The sequence below is a fragment of the Rhododendron vialii genome, chromosome 13a (assembly GCF_030253575.1).
Source record: "Rhododendron vialii isolate Sample 1 chromosome 13a, ASM3025357v1".
In the NCBI taxonomy this organism is placed as follows: domain Eukaryota; kingdom Viridiplantae; phylum Streptophyta; class Magnoliopsida; order Ericales; family Ericaceae; genus Rhododendron; species Rhododendron vialii.
The window spans coordinates 23,552,053-23,572,663 of record NC_080569.1 but is presented as its reverse complement, the minus strand read 5'-3'; the positions used below and the strand labels follow the sequence as shown (position 1 = coordinate 23,572,663).

At 37.1% G+C, this 20,611-nt stretch overlaps 2 protein-coding genes across 5 annotated transcripts in view; both read right to left on the bottom strand.

Annotated features, from left to right (window-relative positions):
* LOC131313374 (cysteine-rich receptor-like protein kinase 10) overlaps positions 1–20,611 on the bottom strand; it is a 98,296-nt gene that overhangs the window by 71,625 nt on the left and 6,060 nt on the right. Inside the window, exons 1-7 of one of the 3 annotated variants that reach the window (XM_058341660.1) lie at positions 9,779–10,341; positions 5,090–5,429; positions 4,328–4,465; positions 2,840–2,961; positions 2,187–2,397; positions 841–1,078; positions 276–426 (exon numbers count right to left, since the gene is read on the bottom strand). In XM_058341660.1, the coding sequence (XP_058197643.1) occupies positions 276–426; positions 841–1,078; positions 2,187–2,397; positions 2,840–2,961; positions 4,328–4,465; positions 5,090–5,429; positions 9,779–10,291 (1,713 nt within the window). In that variant the 5' untranslated portion in view covers positions 10,292–10,341. Of the gene's footprint in view, positions 1–275; positions 427–840; positions 1,079–2,186; positions 2,398–2,839; positions 2,962–4,327; positions 4,466–5,089; positions 5,430–9,778; positions 10,342–20,611 lie in introns of those variants that run through there. The other 2 variants (XM_058341661.1, XM_058341655.1) reach the window with 2 other exon arrangements.
* The window catches only part of LOC131313372 (cysteine-rich receptor-like protein kinase 10), a 65,518-nt gene continuing 56,945 nt past the window's right edge, over positions 12,039–20,611 (bottom strand). The window contains exons 2-10 of one of the 2 annotated variants that reach the window (XM_058341649.1): positions 18,929–19,513; positions 16,649–16,970; positions 16,018–16,140; positions 15,718–15,786; positions 14,420–14,541; positions 14,110–14,320; positions 13,579–13,816; positions 12,937–13,087; positions 12,039–12,608 (exon numbers count right to left, since the gene is read on the bottom strand). In XM_058341649.1, the coding sequence (XP_058197632.1) occupies positions 12,279–12,608; positions 12,937–13,087; positions 13,579–13,816; positions 14,110–14,320; positions 14,420–14,541; positions 15,718–15,786; positions 16,018–16,140; positions 16,649–16,970; positions 18,929–19,444 (2,082 nt within the window). In that variant the 5' untranslated portion in view covers positions 19,445–19,513 and the 3' untranslated portion in view covers positions 12,039–12,278. The remainder of the gene's footprint in view (positions 12,609–12,936; positions 13,088–13,578; positions 13,817–14,109; positions 14,321–14,419; positions 14,542–15,717; positions 15,787–16,017; positions 16,141–16,648; positions 16,971–18,928; positions 19,514–20,611) is intronic. The other variant, XM_058341650.1, reaches the window with a different exon arrangement.

The window sequence follows — 20,611 nt, the reverse complement described above, 5'->3', positions numbered from 1 at the left end:
GAAAATATTGGAACTAAGGAGTATGATACTCCCCTGTAATGTCCTATATTGCCGGTCTCTCTTTGGAGTTTTACTTTTAAAACCCACATGCAATGAATAAACTTGCATTTCAACTAAAAGGCGTTATTTGGACTAAAAGGCGTTATTTAAGCTACTTATAAGGGATAATTTTAAGAACAACATGGACATATTTCCGAATATCCAATCATTAGATAGAAGACTCGCAATATGGGACAAACGGAGTGGCAATCGTTAAAGAATGGCTAAAAGCTTACATAGCTGAGAAGGTCTGCAGCACCGTCTGATCGGTAAAACTTATTGTTCTTCTTGCCTGAAATAATCTCTAGAACTAAGACACCGAAGCTAAACACATCTGACTTGTCGGAGAATTGTCCATGCATTACATACTCTGGAGACATGTAACCACTGCAAGCCACCATTATCAGTTAATCACGAACAAACGATCGATGGAAAGAGCAGATGCAAACTGATTTGAAACTCCCCTTTTTTTATGGCACTACTTTTTCCACGTTACTGTTGATTTACTATATTGTCCTAACATTTTTTGAAAGTTTGTCAAGAATTTAAGTAAGTGTAATTACGTAAATCGCCAATAGTAGGGTAAAAGAGGTCTATTATTCTAAGAAGATGATTGTTAAAATCATTTCTGATTCCCTGTATATATATTAAAGTTCAGAAATTTTCATTAAGCAGCTACGCATAACACATCTCTTTGTTTACCTCAAGGGTCAGGGTCAGCTTTGATGAATCAGAATGATGCATCGGCTGATCATGCAAATAATAGAAAAATGAACATACGAGATGCAGGACACTACTTACAATGTTCCAACCACTCGACTTGTACTTGCTTGAGTTTGATCAACTCCAAAGATCCTAGCCATGCCAAAATCTGAAACTTTCGCATTCATGTCACCATCCAACAAAATATTGCTAGCTTTGAGATCACGATGTATAATTCTAAGCCGCGAATCTTCATGAAGGTACAACATCCCCCGGGCTACCCCACTTATAATCTTGAAGCGTCTTGACCAATCCAACTTCACTTGCTCTTGCGGTTCTGTGCATTGATCGATACAAATGAAAGCTCTAGTGAGAAGTATGGAATTAGACTTGGGAACATTATCACTACAACAAATTGGGCCTTTCGAGACAAATTAAATTCGCCTCTAAAACAACAAAAAGTCGCTAATGCTTTTAGCGACGAAAAAATTCATCGCCCAATGTTTCACGCCAAATTTATGTCAAATTTCGGTGAAGAAAAACTTCATCGCCAAATATAACGTTTTGGCTTTGCTGCTAAAAGCGATCAAAGCAAAAAATGGATTTCAACTTTGTTGTTGCTCCTATTTGAACTAAGTACTGCTGGTTTCCAAACTGCAACTCCCACCCCTAAGTCACTTCACATTTCATTGATAACATTGCAAAATTTAAAATATATTAATGTTGTTTCAAAATTTTGAAATTAACCTATGTATAGTGTATATATAATACGTATATATACATATTTATGTTTTATTTTATATGGTAGTAATTTTTTGAAAATAAAAAATCAATTAGACTAGGTCCCGTTCCAGAACACCTTTTAAAAAAATAAGTTCTTATCTCATATTTTCAAACTTAAAAATAATATAAATTAAAAATATTTTTTTTGATTTCTTTGCGCCGTATAGAAGATCTCATCGAGATCTTTCAAACAATATCTATATTGCATATTTTTAGATTTTATTAAGCCAATTATTTTTGAGTTTAAAATTATCTTCTTAATAAATAAGTACTTAAAAACCGTTCTGGAACGGAGCCTGTTTGGTGTCGAAATTTGAGTTTCCTTGTGATAAAGCTACCCATTTGCCAATAATCCAATTTCCTCACCAAAAGGTACCCTTTGGCGAGGAAATTCAAATTTTGTCGCCGTGTTTTGTGGCCAAAAGTCTTTTTTGTCATTCAGTTTTGTGGAAATTGAGAGAAAAGCAGAAGAACAAATTAATTAATGTGGTCTGATCTCCGAGCTAGCATGCATGTGAAATATATGCTAGCTCCTCATCGCACGATTCACATTGAGTTTGAGTCGTACTCTCATAATTCCATATTGGATACCGCATTTGACATTCATCGATCGCAATAAAAATGGTGACAAGCAATAGTAAAAAAGAGTTAGATTGCCATACCGAATAGAAAGTAGTCGAGGCTTTTGTTGGGCACGAACTCATAAATGAGTATCTTTTCTTCTCCTGCCAAGCAAAATCCCAGTAGCCTCACTAAGTTCCTATGCTGAAGCTTGGCTACCAATATCACCTCATTCTTGAATTCTATTGCACCTTGCCCCGAGGTCCGAGATAGCCTTTTCACAGCTACCTCTTGTCCATTTGGAAGTAAACCCTGAGAATGCCAAACATCTTGTGAAACTTCTAGATCCAAAGTATATAAGCGGGTGTTTGCGAAAAATTATTTTGACAAATTTTTAGATTCTAGTTTTTAAAAATCATTTTAGAATGTTTGTCAAAAATTTTACATACTGAGTAACTGATTTTTAGAATCTACAGATTTTGAGAACTTGGAAAAGGACAAAAAAATTCTCAAAATTTGAAAGGTAAGTTTGGGTAGTTTTTGAAATTTTGCAACACAAATTCTCAAAAAATGAATGAAATTTTTATAACATCGTAGCTACAACAAATATTTTTCTCAATTTCTACTAAAATCGAGAATCTAAAATATACAACATAAGTTGAAGCTAAAATCAAAAATTTGTATCCGCAGCTTTCACAAATACGACAACATTTAAAAATTTTGAACGGTTAAATTGTAGGCAAAAAAAGAAAACCTTGTAGACTGGACCAAATCCACCTTCACCGATTTTGTTATTATCTGAGAAGTTGTTCGTTGCAGCTTGAACTGTACTCAAATCATATTGCATGGACTGCACTGTTGAGATGTCATCTCCAACTAGACGAATCAAAATTTGAAACAAGAATAAATATATGGTCAAATTAAACAAGAAAAAGACGTGAATATGTTTTCTGGATCCCTCTGATTTTCACTTCCTTTAGTCCAGCCTGCCCGAAGAAGTTTCTTGGGGAATTCCCAGGCCCCGTCCTGCATGTCTTGGTTTTGCCCCACGATATCATTGTGCACAAATGCGCACAAGTACTATCTCATTGGGTCTCTCTCTCACTCTCTCCATTCTTCTCTTTCCCCTTTTTACTAAAAATTTTGCAATGTTTATAGTAACTTTTATTGAAAGTATCTGATTTTGAAATATATATATTTATGAAACCTACTCGACGAGTTCTATCAAACAAGCCTAATATTGAATGCGAAAATAAAAATGATTTTTAGTTGCAGGCTTTTCTTGTTTTATTTTTTGCATTATAAACTTTAAAATGTTATAACTTTCATTCTACATATCTGTTTAGACTGTAAATTATTAATTGGAACTTTGAATTGTCAATTTAGCCTTGTTAATTTAGAAATTAAGGTTTCAATTGTGAATTTTGTCTGTTTCTTGCTAACTTTAACACAGTTAATTTTTAAATGAACACTTTTAAATGTGGATTTAGATTGTTTATTGTGAATTTAAAAGATTGTTAATTTTAATATGGTTAGTTGTTCAATTAATTAACATGTTAATTAATTTTGAATTTAGATTATTAATTATTAATTTATTGTTAAGTAAGTACTATTAATTGTAAATTTAAACTGTTAGTTGTTAATTTTAAAATTGTTTAATTGGAAAATATAAATAGAAACTAACACTGTTAAGTTTGAGTTTACATGTTAATTTAACACTGTCAAATAGTGGTTTTAATTGATATTTTTGAATTTAGACAAAAAAAAAATAGTATTGCTTAGCGTTACAAAAAATTTAACAGAGTTTCGGATAGACAATAAATTGAACAAAGAAAATCAGTTGTTGAAACATGCAAAAAATCACAATATAAAATTCAGTTACAACAAAATCAAACGGACATTGAAAAAAAAAATACATTTACATAATTTCATTCAATATTGATTTGATTATGTAGATCTTTATTACTAGTAATTTTAAAAAATATGAATTTTATGAAAAATGGATGTGACATAAAAGTTAGTACGAACATTCTACATTTTAAGCATTTAAAAAAACAGAGAGAGAGAGAGAGAGAGAGAGAGAGAGAGAGAGATGCGTAGGAGTTACTTGGGGAGGATATAATGAGGAATTATTAAGGAAGGATCTCCCAGACATGAACTTAAAAAATAGGACCAGCCCGGAATTGTCCCTAGTTTGTTTAGTTTAGTTTGCAATAATTGTTAAATTTTTCTTTGCTCTTACCATTGCCTTCTTTTAGAGAATTATACTTCCTCTTCGCCCTCCTAGTTATGAAACAAAAGCATGATATGAATAGGATAATAGCGACCCCACTTGGAACTACAATAGCAGTGATTACTTGCGACGAGATTCCCCCTTTTCCTGCATATTAGTAAAATCATTTCATCAACATATGACAAAGGTAGCACTTACTAAGGCTACAAACAATTCGATTTGAGTAGCTTAGTGAGTGGTTTCTGCTTGTTTGAAAACAATGAGAACTATGTCAAGTTTGGTTTCTTTAACAAACGAGTCGATCTAAAATAAGAATTAATTAAGCTATCATCGGGATCGATCTCGAGCATATTTGTGAATTAATTGTTCAAGAAAGCTTCGGTCCAAAACAAGTTTGAAAAATGTAAATATGTAAGGTAACAAATTGATATCTGCTTTTCTTCTCGTATTCTCGGTCCTTCGTGGGAGTTTAGGAAAATATGTAGTATATCTGTTGTGTAACTCTATTTAAATTAGTAGCATTATTTCTTAATAACCCTCCCCACTTCTTTCAACTTTTAAATGTGCTTATAATGGATAGATTTAGAAAGTCCAAAACTTTTGGTTCGGATATTTCAAAATGGAAATATTTGGGAACATCCGAAAGAAAGAAGAACCATGAATATGAACGAAATTAATTAAGGATTAAAAGATTATTAGTATGATTACTGGACAACTGTAAAAACTTCAAAATTGAATTCAAAATACACGCTTTCCAAAACAAAGTTTTACCAGGACTGTTTGTAGTAGTCTTGCTAGGAGGAGGAGGAGGGAGGAGTGGCGAAGGTGGCGGCGGAGCACCACCGACGCTGGCATCGTAAAACTGGAAATCCTCATACTGGATATTACAGCTTGGAAACACAACTCTCACTCCTATTGTTGCTTCAGGAAACAACGAGACACCCTTCTGAAGGCAGCCATTGCAATCGAGATCAGACAAATCCGGCGTGCATTGTGCTATTCCGTACACCGGTTGAAGCACTGGTCGAAGCGATGAGTTGGTGGCTTCTCCAGTCGCAAATTTCTTACCTGAGTCACTACTCGAAGCCTGATTGACAATATCGTCCATTACCTTTCCAAGTGTACATACTACTAACAGTTAGTATGGTGGTTTGCCAAAATTCAGAACTAGATATTAGAGAGATTACATAAACTAAACCACTGTGTAAATTACAAGAAAGACAAGAGGTTAATGTTGGTGGTGGGAGTTAGTGGCCTTTGAATCACGCAGAGAGATTACGTACACAACTACGAACTCGCGTAGTCTTAGGCAGGGACGGAACCAAACTTTTGTAAACGCGGAGGCCAAACTATAACAATAAGGTTTTGAAATTTCAAAAATTGTTTGATTTAGATTATAAGAGAGGTTATTCGGGGGTAGGAGAGATAAAAAGAGAAACGAGATTAATAATTGGAAAAAAAAACTTATGGAAGACCATGAGCAGAGTGCGAAATTGGGTTTTGAGACCCAAAATAAACAAATTCTTAAAGCATTTACATGTTTTAAATAACACTCAATATAAAATATAATTCTTAAAAAACAAAAAAAAACTAAAAATAATATCAAAATTTAAAAAAATCCAAAACAACGCGGGGGCCGTAGCCGCCATAAGCCCTTGTGGTGGCTCTGTCTCTGGTCTTAGGTTAGTAATTTTTTCTTCACATGCCCTTATCCTTGTGCAAAGATTATAATCCTAATCCCACAAAGATTATATTTTTTATTTGGCAAATTATAATTCATACCACTAAAGAAATATAATTCCACTCTCATCCTTATCTCAATCATATTTCGAGCTACAAATTATTAAATACTTATTAATCTCTCAATGTTAAGATTACAGATACCCTATAACAATCCAGATTTTTGACCCAAATTTTTTTTTTAGAATTACAAATTTTATTCCGGTATGATTATTTTAGTTTTTTAATAAATTCCATGTGTGTTTTGTGTACCATAATTTTTTTCCAAAATAATTTTTTTTCCACTCTCTCACCTCCCAGCCCTCCCTCTCTCTCTCTCTCTCCATTAAACTCTCTTCCTTTCTGAACACCATCCACCCTGCCCCCTAGTTCAGCATCCATCCCCCCTACCCCATTCCTTGCCCACCACCATACCCTTTCTTTCTCCCAACCGGCTCTCTTTCTCTCCTTTCTCCCTACTTGCTCCTCACTCCACCCAACCTCCTGTAAATACCCCTCCATTCCCCATCCGAAATTAGAGAACACGAACCCACACCACGACACCACCATCACCACTAAAAATTTCGTAGAGAAAGGTAGAGAGAAAAATAGAAAGCTTGGAGCTCCGTTAATGGAGTTCTAGAGAGAGAAAAAATGGGTTTTGCACTTAGACCCAACTGAAACTTAATTCAACTATACCAATCACCTTCTACAACCCATGGCATCCCAAAACAAGCCTCAATTCAATCATAAGGTTCCCCCTCGGCCAAACCCGAAGTCACCTTCCTCAATTTCAAAAATTTCGATTTCAATCCAATTCGATCAACCTGAGGTATTATAATCCATTCCAACCTCTTCTCTAAGTATATTAAGTGTTTTTAAGCTTAACCCTATGCCCCAAATGGACCAATGCATCAAAACCATCGCGAAAAAAAAAAAAAAACGTTTTTGCTCTCAACATTGCGGCCGCAACCTTCGGGCTGCAAGGTCCAGCCATTTTGCGACCTTCCAAACAATGTTTTTCACACCCGAACAATTTTTTTTCTAGACTCCTCGCACCTCAAAGATGATATCTTGTTAAAATAATTTTATTTATTTAATTAATTGTTTATTATTTATTTTACCAAGTTTTCAATCGAAAAATATTTGCAACCTTATAAACTCTGTTATTAATGCCCGAATAATTTTTTTTAGACTCTTTACATTCCTAAGATGAAACTTTGTTAATCTCAACATATTTTATTTATTAGATTATTCATTATCTATTTATTTTACTTTTGGCAACTTTCGTTAATATCTTTATTTTAAAAATTTCCACGACCCTTCGGATCCAACTTTTGATACTCGAACATGTTGCATAGGACCGTAGGACTCGTTTTAAGGTCATGCTACTTCATTTAATATTATTATCTATTTTTTTGTATTTATTATGGTTATTAATCTAGTTAATTCTTAAATAAAACTAGTATAAGCCTAGGCATACTAATTTTTTGACCAAAATGATTATTTTCCTTCTTAATAATTTGATAAAAGTTTCTTGCTTTATTAATAACATCTTGGCCATACAAGACTAAGGGCAACGGCCCATTCATAAAAAGTTATGTGATTGCACTGCTTGTTATTGTTTTAATTACTATTTTGATTAATTGTATATTGTTCCAATACTTAATTTGAATGCTAGATTGGACCCTAGAGACATGGGGTGACATGCGAATAGATTTCTTCTAGACGATACTAAGTTAATAAAAAAATGGTAAAGTTGTGGTGTTGTGAGATTGTGGATTTGATCGATTTGGACCCTGTATTGTAATGGGTTACCTGTAGGGCCCGGTTATGTTATTGTAGCAACTCTAACATATGGTACGCCATGGGAAGTTCCAAAGGGTAATCGTGCCCTTGCCGAACAAGCAAGGGGGGATTGTCCCATGACACGGTCATAGTTATTGTCGTGGCGACTCTAACTTATGGTACGCCATGAGAAGTTCCAAAGAGTAATCGTGCCTTTGCCGAACAAGCAATGAGGGATTGTCTCATGATACAGTCATAGTTAGTGTCTTAAGTATGGTGGCGTATGGTACGCCATGGAAAGTTCCAAAGGGTAATCGTGCCCTCTGCTATGGTCTTAAATGAATTCATGCTAAGTACATAATTTAGGTGTATTCATTTAGGACCCCGTGTGCAAGACAAGCAAGGGGGGGATTTTCCATGACACGGTCATAGTTAGTGGATATGGGAGGAAAGGATCTCATGGTTGAGATCTTAGATCACGCGTTAGGCTAATGGATAATATTAAATCGGTTATGTGTGAAATTTCTGTTCAATTCTCTGCATCAATATTATTTTGTTTGCTTGCTAGCTGTAAAATAAGAGGGGTAGTTGGGTTAAATTATTCTACTGGGTGATTTATCACTCATAGCTACGTTTGTATCCTGGCAAATCGTTTGCTTTGGCGATCAATTTGCCAGAGGGTGCAGGATTCAATGAAGGAGCAGTCGGACACAAGAGGAATACCAGGGACATAGATCGAATTCTCTTGGTATATGTATCAAGACTAGAATCGCTCTAAAGTTACTTCAATAAAATTTTATTATTTTTATTGCCTTCGAAATTCCTTGGAAAATCGGGGCGTTACATACCCGTTGATTAAATTTATATTTAATAAGCATCTATAACATTCCTTAAGACTGTCCACTTAACTGATTTGTTATGTCAAAAACATTTATCCACCTGTAAGGTTTGACATAATCGAAACTTATAAGCTTACTCAGGGGGTATCATCAATCTTTACCAGAACGTGGATTCTATTAATAATTAATAACTATCATACAAATAATGTTGTGACCCAACTCACCGAGACTATTGACCCTAGAGTGGATTTCACTCTCTAATTAATAAAAGTCTATCAACATTAATAATATATTTATTAATTATCTTTGAATTAAGAGTATAAGCATTCATAATAATCATGATGTTCTAATTGTCTTATAAAGGCAGTACAAAGACAAGTACTTTAATGTGGTTCTGTTCAATATATACATAGAAAGTGTATTAGCATAATAAGTTGAAACTAATCATTCTCCGTAGTCAAGATAGACTTTCTAAAATTTTGTACTACAGTCCTATCGATGGTGTGTCTAGTTACATTTAAAACTGTGAACCATATCTTATATTTTACAAAAATCGATGATCCGATCTTTTGTGTGCAAGCCAAACTCTACACACTGGATCATCTATTTTGTAAAATAAAAGACACGTGCACAACATACAATAATATTATGCAAATATTGCCTATAAAAAATTCTCATCAAAATAGATAAAATTGATTAATAAATACATAATTAAATATTTATCCACTACATAAAAACATGATTTTTAGAATAAATTTCTAACAAGTACAACTATAGGCCATTAGAACATCAATTTTCTTCTGTTACACCCGGTCGCAAATTTCTTGTCCTCTTCCACTATTATAGGCATCTCAGAAAATTGTTTATATTCTGATATTATCAAATATCAAATTAGCAAGATATCAGTCATGACCACAACTACTTATAGAAAAAATAACTGAACAAATTGCATTTGACAAATATAATTTGATCTAAGTACGTGTCAGTATCCTATCATCTTGGTTTGCATATATATATAGAACATCAAAATTAACAGTGAAAAAGAGTACATATATTCTATCTTGTTCAATCGATCGATATAAATATATATAAAAGACTTCATAATAATTAATACCTCTCCCAAAATTTCGGTAAAACGGGTCGTATTCGTCACCCTCTGTTGATTCTGCCACATTCTCGAATACCCCGTGTCCACAGTGGAGAAGATGGAAGCATTTGAGTACCTCAGCATACACTCGATGTACCAGATCGAGACCCGCTTGGACGTGGGGCACTGTGCTACTGCAGCTTTTGAAGCGTAAACGACGCAGTCATGACATGTCGCTGCGGAGAGGTCCCCGCGGCAGAGGAAGAGGCCGTAGACGACGTCAGGCGGGCTGCTTCCGGCACTGAAGTTGTAAAAGCCGTTGGATGCGTTGTTGGAGTGGGAGGAGAGAACGGAGAAGAGGGTGTTGAGGTTGGTGTGGTAGGTGCTGTTTGGGGCGTAGGTACTGGTTGTGTTAAGGGTTGTGTCTGGGCAGTCTAAGGTTAGGAAAAAAGGGTCAGCTCCTTTAGTTATTACTGGAATAAGGCTGAGCAAGCAAATCGTGTAAACAAACTTAGCCTTTCCGGGTAGCAAATTATTCATTTTCGATCGAGTACCTGGGCGGGCTATGGTTTTTGGGGGTGTTTCAATTATGCATGGTTACTATGAGAATGGAGATTTGGAGAAGGAACGATTGAAAATGATGGGTAGCTGTACGTAGGCCCGACGACGTGGAAGTAGTAATGATCATTGAGGCCTTATCTTTTTCTTTGGTCAAAAGGAAACAGTCATTAAAGCCTTATTTAGTTGGAAGCTGAGGACCGTTTCTGCATGCATTATTTTGATAGGGACCATTTCTATCATGAGATAGATTTATTCACGAAATTGCTGTAAATAGATTATTTACAAAACTGTTCGATCTCACCCGTGCATTTCGGTAATCTATAGTCTGAATTTTGAAGAAATTTTTCCGGGGAAGAGTCGAAAAAGTTTTTTAAAATCCAGACCTTCAAAAATACTTTTGAGTGCGCACGATTGGCTCCGTAAAATCGTATTCATGGAAATAAGATTTTCTCCTCTATTTCCTTCAATGAATAATATCTTCTTTCATTTAAGGGAATACTAAAAGGTTTATCCTCGGTCCATAACTCTTGTGGGTGTTGTTGTGGCGAATTTTCTACATCATCTTGATAGTTTTTTCAAAGTCAAAGACGAGTTTCGTCTGTGTGAAGTTGTGAATGTTCTTTTGTGAGCTTTGACCTCCTTTGTGATTGCTTTCCGTCCTCCTTGGGGTGGTTGCCCATTCCCGATGTATAGTTTTTGTATCAATAAAAATTTACTCCAAAGATCGACAAAAAAATGAAAAAATAAATAAACTATAGGGGTTGAGCTCACCATCCTATTGTGCAAGTGTAAATATGTGGGGACTCGGTAGCTAGTGTTTTCACGTCCTTTTCTACTTTTGTTTTTAATCTGTCCCTTTTTGTTTCCTTTAAAGGAAAATAAAACCATCAGATTGCCTCCGTCAACTCAAAAACTCTTTCTTCGACTATGAGAGCCACGCCAACCAAACTTTACAAGTATTTGACAATTCTTCTATGAAAACTATTATACTGCACTGCACTGACCTAGTCAGGATTTTTGAAAAAAGGAACCAATATACACAATCAAACAAATAGAAATAAAGAAAGATAACAATATTAGTATAAACTTAATATGTGATAAATAACAATATTAACCCATTGCAAAATGGATATTTATTAAAGGACATCCCAAAATAGAATATTAGACTCTAAAAAAGAGACAGATGAAAGTATTTTTATTTTTATTTTTTGTAAAATGGACACTTATTAACCAACCTTTGTTGGCCTAAAGGAGATCAGTATATGGCTTTATGACAAAAATGGGAAATTTAATTCCCAAAGGAATTTGATCCTTCGGGTCCATATTAAATTTCTTTCATTTTTTTGGGATCATTACCTTCTTTTCATTGCGAGAGTTTGTGCGGCAACTGCTCCACTTCCAGGAAGTATGTAGAGGTTTACTTTTTTTTTTTTATTGATCCTCATAACTAATAGCTAGCCTAGTCCATACTGAAGTGTTTATACTTCCATGTATCGATCGAGTTGTTCTACTGTTTCAGCTTAACGTTTTGACTGGCCAATCGCAACGTTTTGTTTCCGTGAGAGTTCCAATCTATTGCATATCAATCAACAAAACTATCCATTTGACTACGTAACGTTTTATTTCCATTAACATCACAGCAAGTGATATGCCTGATTGGACTCAAAATAGCAGCCTATGAAATTAACTTTTACAGAGGAAGTAACAGAGACAAATGCCCACCATCAACAAACGAGTGAAAACTGATAATATACTTTGTGGTAGTGATTTCTATAGACATTCATGTACAGTATTAATTTGTGCTGATGCCATAAGGCTTATATTGCCTCCTACCACAGAAAATGCAATTTAATTAATACTCCATATCTCTAAAATATTTCCGTAAATCCTTCGCATCCAGTCTCCCTTTATTCATCTAGGGATGTAAAATAATTTTGAATGCCAGTATAGGCCCAGACTTGTCACATCACCTAGGGTCTATTTCATTCATTGATTCTTCATTTAGAGACCACTGTATTGACCTGCTTGTAGATTGATCCAACTCTACTTCTGTAGGAATATTCGATCCTGTTCTGCTCTGGCCTAAGAACCCCGGCAGCTGAGGAAGTGACAACGTGGCAGAATAGCTATTGAGCATCAGAACTATTGTTGCCATAGAAGGCCTGGCGTTTGGATCATCTTGGACGCACAACAAGGCAATATGGATGCATCTAGTGACTTCATTTACACCATTGGACCCTTGAAGAGTTGGATCCATCAAATCCAAGGGAGTTCCTTCCCTCCAAAGTTTCCAAGCCTGCAACAATTCCATACAAAAATGAATTGTGGATGCGATGATATTGGCACTAAAGAGGAAGTTGTTCCCAATGTTATGTGCAATATTGATGGTCACGTTTAAAAGAAAGTGTAATGAATAGATTCAGATTCGAATTTTAAAAGGCATTGTTGATGGCATTAATGCTTTGTTTGATTGTTTAACATATATCTATAGCTACTTGTAAAGGATAAGTTTAAGAACTTTCAACAAGCACGCACATACATTTTTGAACATCCCTTAATTTGGTAGAAGACTAGCAATATGGGATAGGCGGAGTAGCAATTAGAATATATGGCTAAAAGCTTACATAGCTCAGAAGGTCTGTAGCGCCAGCTGAGTTGGAAAATTTATTGTTCTTCTTTCCAGAAATGATCTCGAGAACCAAGACACCAAAGCTAAACACATCGGACTTGGCAGAGAACTGTCCACGCCTTACATACTCTGGAGACATGTAACCACTGCAAGCAACAATTATCAATTAATCATGAACGGAAGACGGTAAGACACTAGTACTTTTCAGACGAAATTAGACGTGAAACAAATGAGGTCATAATGCACAAAAAATCAACTCAAAAAGTAAGTGAACTGATTTAGCACCCCCCTTTTTCCATCACACTATTTTTTTCCTTAATTACCATTGTTGATTTTAACAAATTAGCCTTCCAATTTCCAGAAAGAGTCAAGAATTGTTGCAAGGGTAATTAGGTAAATCACCAATAAACAAGGTAAGAAAAGGACACTTGTTCTAAGTAGCAAGTGCTAATCATTTCTCAGTAATGTCCATGAATTGTCATTAAGCAGCTAGGCATAATAGCGCACGTGTTTGTCTACCCCAAGAGCCAGCATTTGATGAATCTCAATGATGCAACAATTGAGATCGCATAAAGTCAGTGCCCGTTAATGCAAATTATAGAAAAATGAATATACGGGATGGAGGGACACTACTTACAATGTTCCAACAACCCGACTTGTATTTCCTTGAGTTTGATCAACTCCAAAGATCCTAGCCATTCCAAAATCTGAAACTTTTGCATTCATATCAGCATCTAACAAGATATTGCTAGCTTTGAGATCACGGTGTATAATTGTAAGCCGGGAATCTTCATGAAGGTACAACATCCCCCGAGCTAACCCTTGTATAATCTTGTAGCGTTTTGACCAATCCAACTTCGCTTGCTGTTGTGGGTCTGTGCAATGAAAGATCCAAATTCGAGTTGAAGTAAGAAGTAAGGAATTAGACATGGGCATTATACGTTGTAAGAGATTCCGTTTTATCGATATTGAGACACAAGCAGAGTAACCTTAAAGTGCTCTGATCTCTGAGCATGCATGTGAAATGCTCTCAACACACGAATCACAGTGTACCATTCAGCTCTGTTCGTGTGTTTGAGAGGTAATCCATAATGGATTCCAAATGTCACATTCATGCCAAAAAAAAGGTAACAAGCAATATAACACAGAGTAGTCTAGAATGCCAAACCGAATAAAAAGTAGTCGAGGCTTTTGTTGGGCACAAACTCATAAATCAGTATCTTTTCTTCTCCTTCTAAGCAAAATCCGAGTAGCCTCACTAAGTTTCTATGCTGAAGCTTGGCTACCAATACCATCTCATTCTTGAACTCTAGTGCACCTTGCCCTGAGGTTCGAGATAGCCTCTTCACAGCTACCTCTTGTCCATTTGGAAGTATACCCTAAAAATTCAAAACATCTTGAGAAACTCCTAGATCCAAAGTACGACAACCTCTGAAAATTTCAAACCATTTTGGCCAAAATAAATAAATAAATAAAACCTTGTAGACTGGACCAAATCCACCTTCCCCGATTTTGTGATCCTCTGAAAAGTTGTTCGTGGCAGCTTGAATAGTACCCAAATCATATTGCAAGGACTGCACAGATGAGATGTCCTCCCCAACTGGACAAATTGAAAGTTCAAACAAGAATAAATGGTCAAAACAAGCAAAGATGAGAAGAAGTTTTTTGGAATCCTCTCATTCTCCCTCTATCTTTAGTTAAACTTGGCGAGAAGAAGTTTCTTCAGCTTAGCTTGCATGTGTAGGCATGTGTTATGTTCTATGTATGTGGGAATTGGGGGACAGAGAGAGTTGGAAGGGTAAAGATCGATGGGGGTCCAGCGAGAGGGTGAGAGACTGTTTGCGGTGAAGTTATACAGTCTAACAAGATATTGAGAGTGGAAGGTTTGTCTTGTGTGGTTGTGAGCAATCCTAGTACAGCATAGGTATGTCATATGTGAGTGTGTTTGCTTTGTAAAGTGTTGGTGTTCTTACAGTATCAAAGAATCACACACACAGAGAGAGAGAGAGAGAGAGAGAGAGTGGTGGGTGTGTGAACCGTGAGTGTGTGCGAGGTAAAGTGTCAGAAGATATTTCGGTCATTGGATCCAAAATTCGATCATGTTGTGGTTACCACCATGACCATGGAAGAGTTATTGGCCATGCTAGATATCCACGAGCAGAGGATCAATAAGAGCTTGGAGGCCCTGCAAGTGAAGTTGACATCCAGGAGGAATGTCGAAGAGTGGGGAATTCACAAAGAGCTAGAGGAAAGAGGCCATGTACATGGTCAAGCGGTAGGTCTAACAAGAGGGGGGAGAGGACCAGAGGAGTATGTCTAGAGAGACAGATGAAGAAATAGAGGAATAAGAGTCAGTTGGAATGAATACGGCCACTACAAGAGGGAGTGTACTGCAGACGTGCAGTGCTATGCTTGCGGTGGGAATGGCCACGACAGTTGTGATTGCATAGGGGACGATACCTGTGAAGGAGTAGACGAACAGACCAGTATTGTGGAGAAGGTTGAAGCTGCAGTGCTTCAAGCAGAAGCGGTTGCGGAAAACAGCGGAGAAGGGTGGTGTGCCATGACAGATGCAAGCTTAAGGAGCATGTTGAGATTATGTTTGCATTTGTAGGCATGTGTTATGTTTCGTGTTTGTGTGGGAGTTAAGGGGGATGTTTAGTTTTGGAGTTGAATAAATTTGGAGGTTGGGAATTGTGTGGTTGTGAGTAATCTCAGTAGAGTACAAGTATATAATGTATTTGCTTCATCTCTTGTAGATTTTCTTTCCCCAGACCTTTGATTTGCAGAAGGTTATTGAAAATTCCAGCTGTTTCAAGTGATTCCTCCTTCGCGAGAAGTTCAACTGAAACAAGAGAGATACAGTGTGAGTGAGGTGTGAGAAATCAGTGTGTGTGGAGAGAGAGAGAGAGAGAGAGAGAGAGAGGGGGGGGGGGGGGGGGGAGTGTAAAATGTGAGAGTTTTTTTCAATTCATTAGTTATTTGATTCAGTAAACTGTGAGCTGTGTGTTTGTGTGTATAATCTCTGCACGCGCTCAATTGCTCCACAACTCCCACTGCACCAAACAGTTGTTACCATTGTCTTCTCTTAGCAAGTTATATGTCTTCTTCGCCCTCCTAGTAATGAAACAGAAGGCTGCTATGGAAAGGATAATAGTGACCCCAATTGAAACTACAATGGCAATGATTCTTCCATTTCCTGCATTACAGAAATAATTTCGTCAACCACATGTATTGACAAAAGGCAGCGCTCACTAATGCTGCAAAAAATCTGATTTGTGTAGCGTAGTAAGTTGTTTCAGCTTGTTTGAAGAACACGAATAATATATAAAGTTTGGTTTGTTAAACAATCAAGCCGAGCTAAAGCAAGCATTAATTAAACTGATCCGGATCTTGAGTATATTAGTGAATTGTTCATGCTCAAATTAACGAGTTTGGAAAATCTGTTCAGACTTATTTGTGAGGTAACGAACTGATCATGAATTAAGTTTGCACAAGTAAACATCAAACAGCTTAATTTCATTAATTTTAACACCACGATATGGGAGTTTATGCAGATGTGCAATATCTGGTTAAGTCTATTCAAATTAGTAGCGTTATTTAGGAAGGATATGGAACCAAAGGAGTAACAGATTCTTGCTAGGGTTATTGGACAATACTAAGAACTTCAAAATTCCAAATCCATGATACACAAAAGAAAGTTTTACCAGGGCTGGTTGGAGTAGTAGTACTAGGAGGGAGGACTGGCGAAGGCGGTGGAGGAGCAGCACCGAAGCTGTCGTTGTAAAACGAGTACATCTCATACCTGACATAACAGCTCCGGAACAGAACTCTCCCTCCATGTTTTGCTTCAGGAAGCTTTGAGATAGCATTCCGAAGGCAGTTATAGCAATCAACATCAGACAAATCCGGCGTGCATTGTGCTAATCCGTACACTGGTTGAAGTGGTGAGTAGTTGGCTTGAGCAGTCGCGAATTTCTTACCTGAGTCATCAGTTTTCGAAGCCCGATTGGCAATATCACCCATTACCTTTCAAGTGTAGTTCATACTAATAGTTAGTGAAGTGGTTGGCCGAGAGTTAGAACTAGATATTGGAATTAAAACCATATTTTTGGTATACAGCAAAGGAAATACAGTACCCGAAAGACAACAGGTTAACGCCTCACATACTTGACCGGACTCATCTCTTGTCCAGCTGGTGGCAGGCGCAGAAAAATGACAAAGAGGGAGCCAATTGTGTAATTACTTTTGACTTCGAAAGGTTTATGGTAGAAAAAACTTCAATTTTCATTTTGGAGGGCCGAAAGTAAAATTAGTGAAATTTGGAGGGCATAAAAGATTAGAAGTTATTATAAATAACAGGATATAAGAATTTGGAGTTGTATCCCTCTCCCATACCACATGCTTTTATGATAGTCACACCCACTATAGGCCCACAGGTAAAATACCCAATTTACAATTGCACTTCCTCCGTCCCAATTTGTTAGACATTTGCATTTAGAAGGTTTTATGTGATTTTAGAAACTTTGTTTGATAGAATACATTAAAACCTATAAAACTTTGTTTGCTATTCATGGCAGACTTGCCACAAAAGAAAGGTTGCGTAGTTTTGGGGGGGGGGGGGGGGGGGGGGTGGGTGTTGTGGTGTGGGTGACTAATAACTTGTGTGTTCTTTGTAAATGCATATCCTGAAAGTCACTCTCATCTTTTTTTCATGTGCCCTTTTGCATCTTACATTGTGGGGCGCATCTTACATTGTGGGGCAGCTTTTGAGGATTTGTGGGTACAATAGGGGCTTGATTAGATTAGATCAAGAGATGGTTTGGGCCAGTCAGCATATGTCTGGCAACGGTATGCAGCAGTCTTTGTACAAGATGGTGCTGTCTGCATCTCTCTATCACATATGGTTGGAACGAAATAGCAGAGTGTTCCAAGGTGCTCAAAGGGATGCTACCACTCTTGTAACAGTGGTGAAGTCTGATATTCGAGGTTGCTTGAGTCTTTGGAAGAAGGTGAAAAGGAGTACCAGGAACCAAAGATTGTGTGCTATGTGGAGGAATCTTCCTCCTGCCATCTTCTCCTCTGTATGATTTCTTTAGAGGTTTTGTTTCTTTCTTTGTTTTGTTTCTACACTTTCCTAGTGAGTAGTTGTTCAGTTGTTAGGGTGGGAGCTTGTTCCTATCCCTTTTCCTTTCATTGGTTGTATGTTGTGTCCAGAGGGTAGCTCCTCTGTTTTGATATAAAATTTTAACATATGCAAAAAAAATAATAATAATAATAAAATCCCTATACATAAGTAATTTTCTAGCAATTTAGAATAGAACGAGGGCTAAACAAATAGGGGCGGAAGGTGTAATACGAAAAAACTTATGTTGAGTACATATGTCCTAACTTCTAATCAATAAATTGGGCTTTTATTATTTTAGGTTTTAATAGAACAAGTTGAGTTCTTCTTCTCTGATATAATAAGTGGGTTTTATCCCATAAAGAAGAGAAAAAAACTAAACAAACCCTTGAAATATTTTTTGAAGAAAAGTTATTTTTCCTCTTATCATATGCCATTTGAGGCGTCGAGACCACATCTATCGAATTTTTTTACATTATCCTTTATACCCAACCGTTAAATACAAGACAATTTCAATTTTCATTCTAAACAAGTTTAGATGTGACTTAAGGTGTATTACATATATTTTCCTTAATTAGAAAGTCAAATCTTCGGGGTTCAACATGCATGTTGTCCCCATTCGACCCACGGACGACTCAGATTTCATCTTAGTCGAACAGATCTCGACCGTCCACCGAGATAAAATCTGAACCGTCTATTGCGGAGCACGGACGGCTCAGATGGGGCCTTGCGGAAAACAGGCACCCCGGGTTCCTCATAACTATAGATGGATGGAGTATCAAATCATAGGAGGATCATACCACAGGAGATACTAATATTTAGACTCCTTAATCCGTGTAATTAAAGAAATTCATCATAATACCTGTCCCAAAACTTCGTCAAAATGGTTCCCATCCGTCACGTTCAATGGCGTGTTTTCCAAAATAAACCATTCCCGTGTGTCCGGGTAGTTGAAGATGAACTTGTTGGAGTACCTGAGCAAACAGTGTTCGTACCAGACCGTGACCTCCTTCGACCTGGGGCACCGTTTGACTACGTCTCCGGAGGCGTAAGCGACGCAGTCTCGACACCCGGCGGCGGTGACGTCGCCTCGGCAGAGGGAGAGGCCGTAGACGACGTCGGGTGGGCTGCTGCCGGCGGTGAAGTTGTAGAAGCCGTTGGATGCGTTGTTGGAGGAGAGAGCGGAGAAGAGGGTGTTGAGGTTTGTGTGGTAGGTGCTGTTTGGGGCGTACGTGCTGGTTCTTGCAAGGGATGTTTTTGTGCAGTCTATGGCGACGAAAGTTGGGTCAGCTCCTTTGATTATTGGGATGAGGCTGAGCAAACAAACCGTGTAAACAAACAGAGCCTTTCTGGGTTTTTTGCGGAGGAATTTACCCATTGTAGAGCACCAGGGGCAGGCAAAGGTTTTGGGCGTTTCAATTTTGATGAAAATGGTGATTGGGAGAGGGTAGAAGTAAGTGGCGGAGAAATAAGTGGTGGCGACGACTTGGAAGTGGGGTCAATGAGGCGTATTGTATCTCATAACTGTGATTAGGGCTTCAAACTATTCGCAATTTGCTCGTGGCTCGGCTCGTTAAGATTAAGTTTGGTTCGGATCGATTCGTTTAGTAATCTGATCAAGTTTGAGGTCGAGTTTTAGGCTCGTGCCGTGCTCAAAACTTAAAAATTTGGCTAGCTATATTGGATCGGCTTGTTTAAAGAGACTCATTAAATAAATTAGTCTGGTCCGGCTCGTTTAGATAATGAGCGAAGCTTGAGAGCGGAGCTCGAGACTCATTTTGTAAACGAGCCGAACTCAAACACCACAAAGCTCGTTTCGATTCGGTTCATTTACACCTCTATTGGAATGGAGGAAGGTTCCCTGTACCTACTCCAACCCATATTGAGTGCGTAGCTTATTTGAAATTTTTGTCTTGGAAAACACACATCTACTCTTATGTTTACTTTGAAAATTAAGAGGTCTTTTAAAATGAATGAAATGAAAACAGAACAAAGCACAAGCGGGCTTTCACCTCCGCTTCCAGAGTAGACTTCAGCGTCCTAGCAAGTCACTCTCGGCAAGCCATGGGACTAATGGCTAGAGCTGCTCTGTATCCCGTGACATGCCAATAGTTTCATAGCTTGGGTCTATAAGACCAGCTTTGTATTTGGTTTATTTGTTTCTGTAAGAGCCCATATCCGCAACGCAAAAAAAAAACTTATTTTTTAAGAAGAAAATTTCAAACTCAAAAATTATGAGTTTATTGAAGTCTAAAAATATGTAATATGAATCTTATTTAAAAGATCTCATCTAAATCTTTTATACATTGCAAAAAAATTTGAAAAATTACTTTTTATTTACATTATTTTTGAGTTTGAAATTGTGAAATAAACTGCTTATTTTTTAAGAAGATTTTTAGAACGGGACCTAAATCTGTATTGTCTGAGTGAGAGTATGTGAAACTCTGTAAAGCTTAGATCAGTGAGGTTTTTCATGGTCTCTTACGGTTGTGAATCGGAGTTTTTCTCAATATCTGTGTGGGTGTCTTTGTGCTTTGCTTGGTTT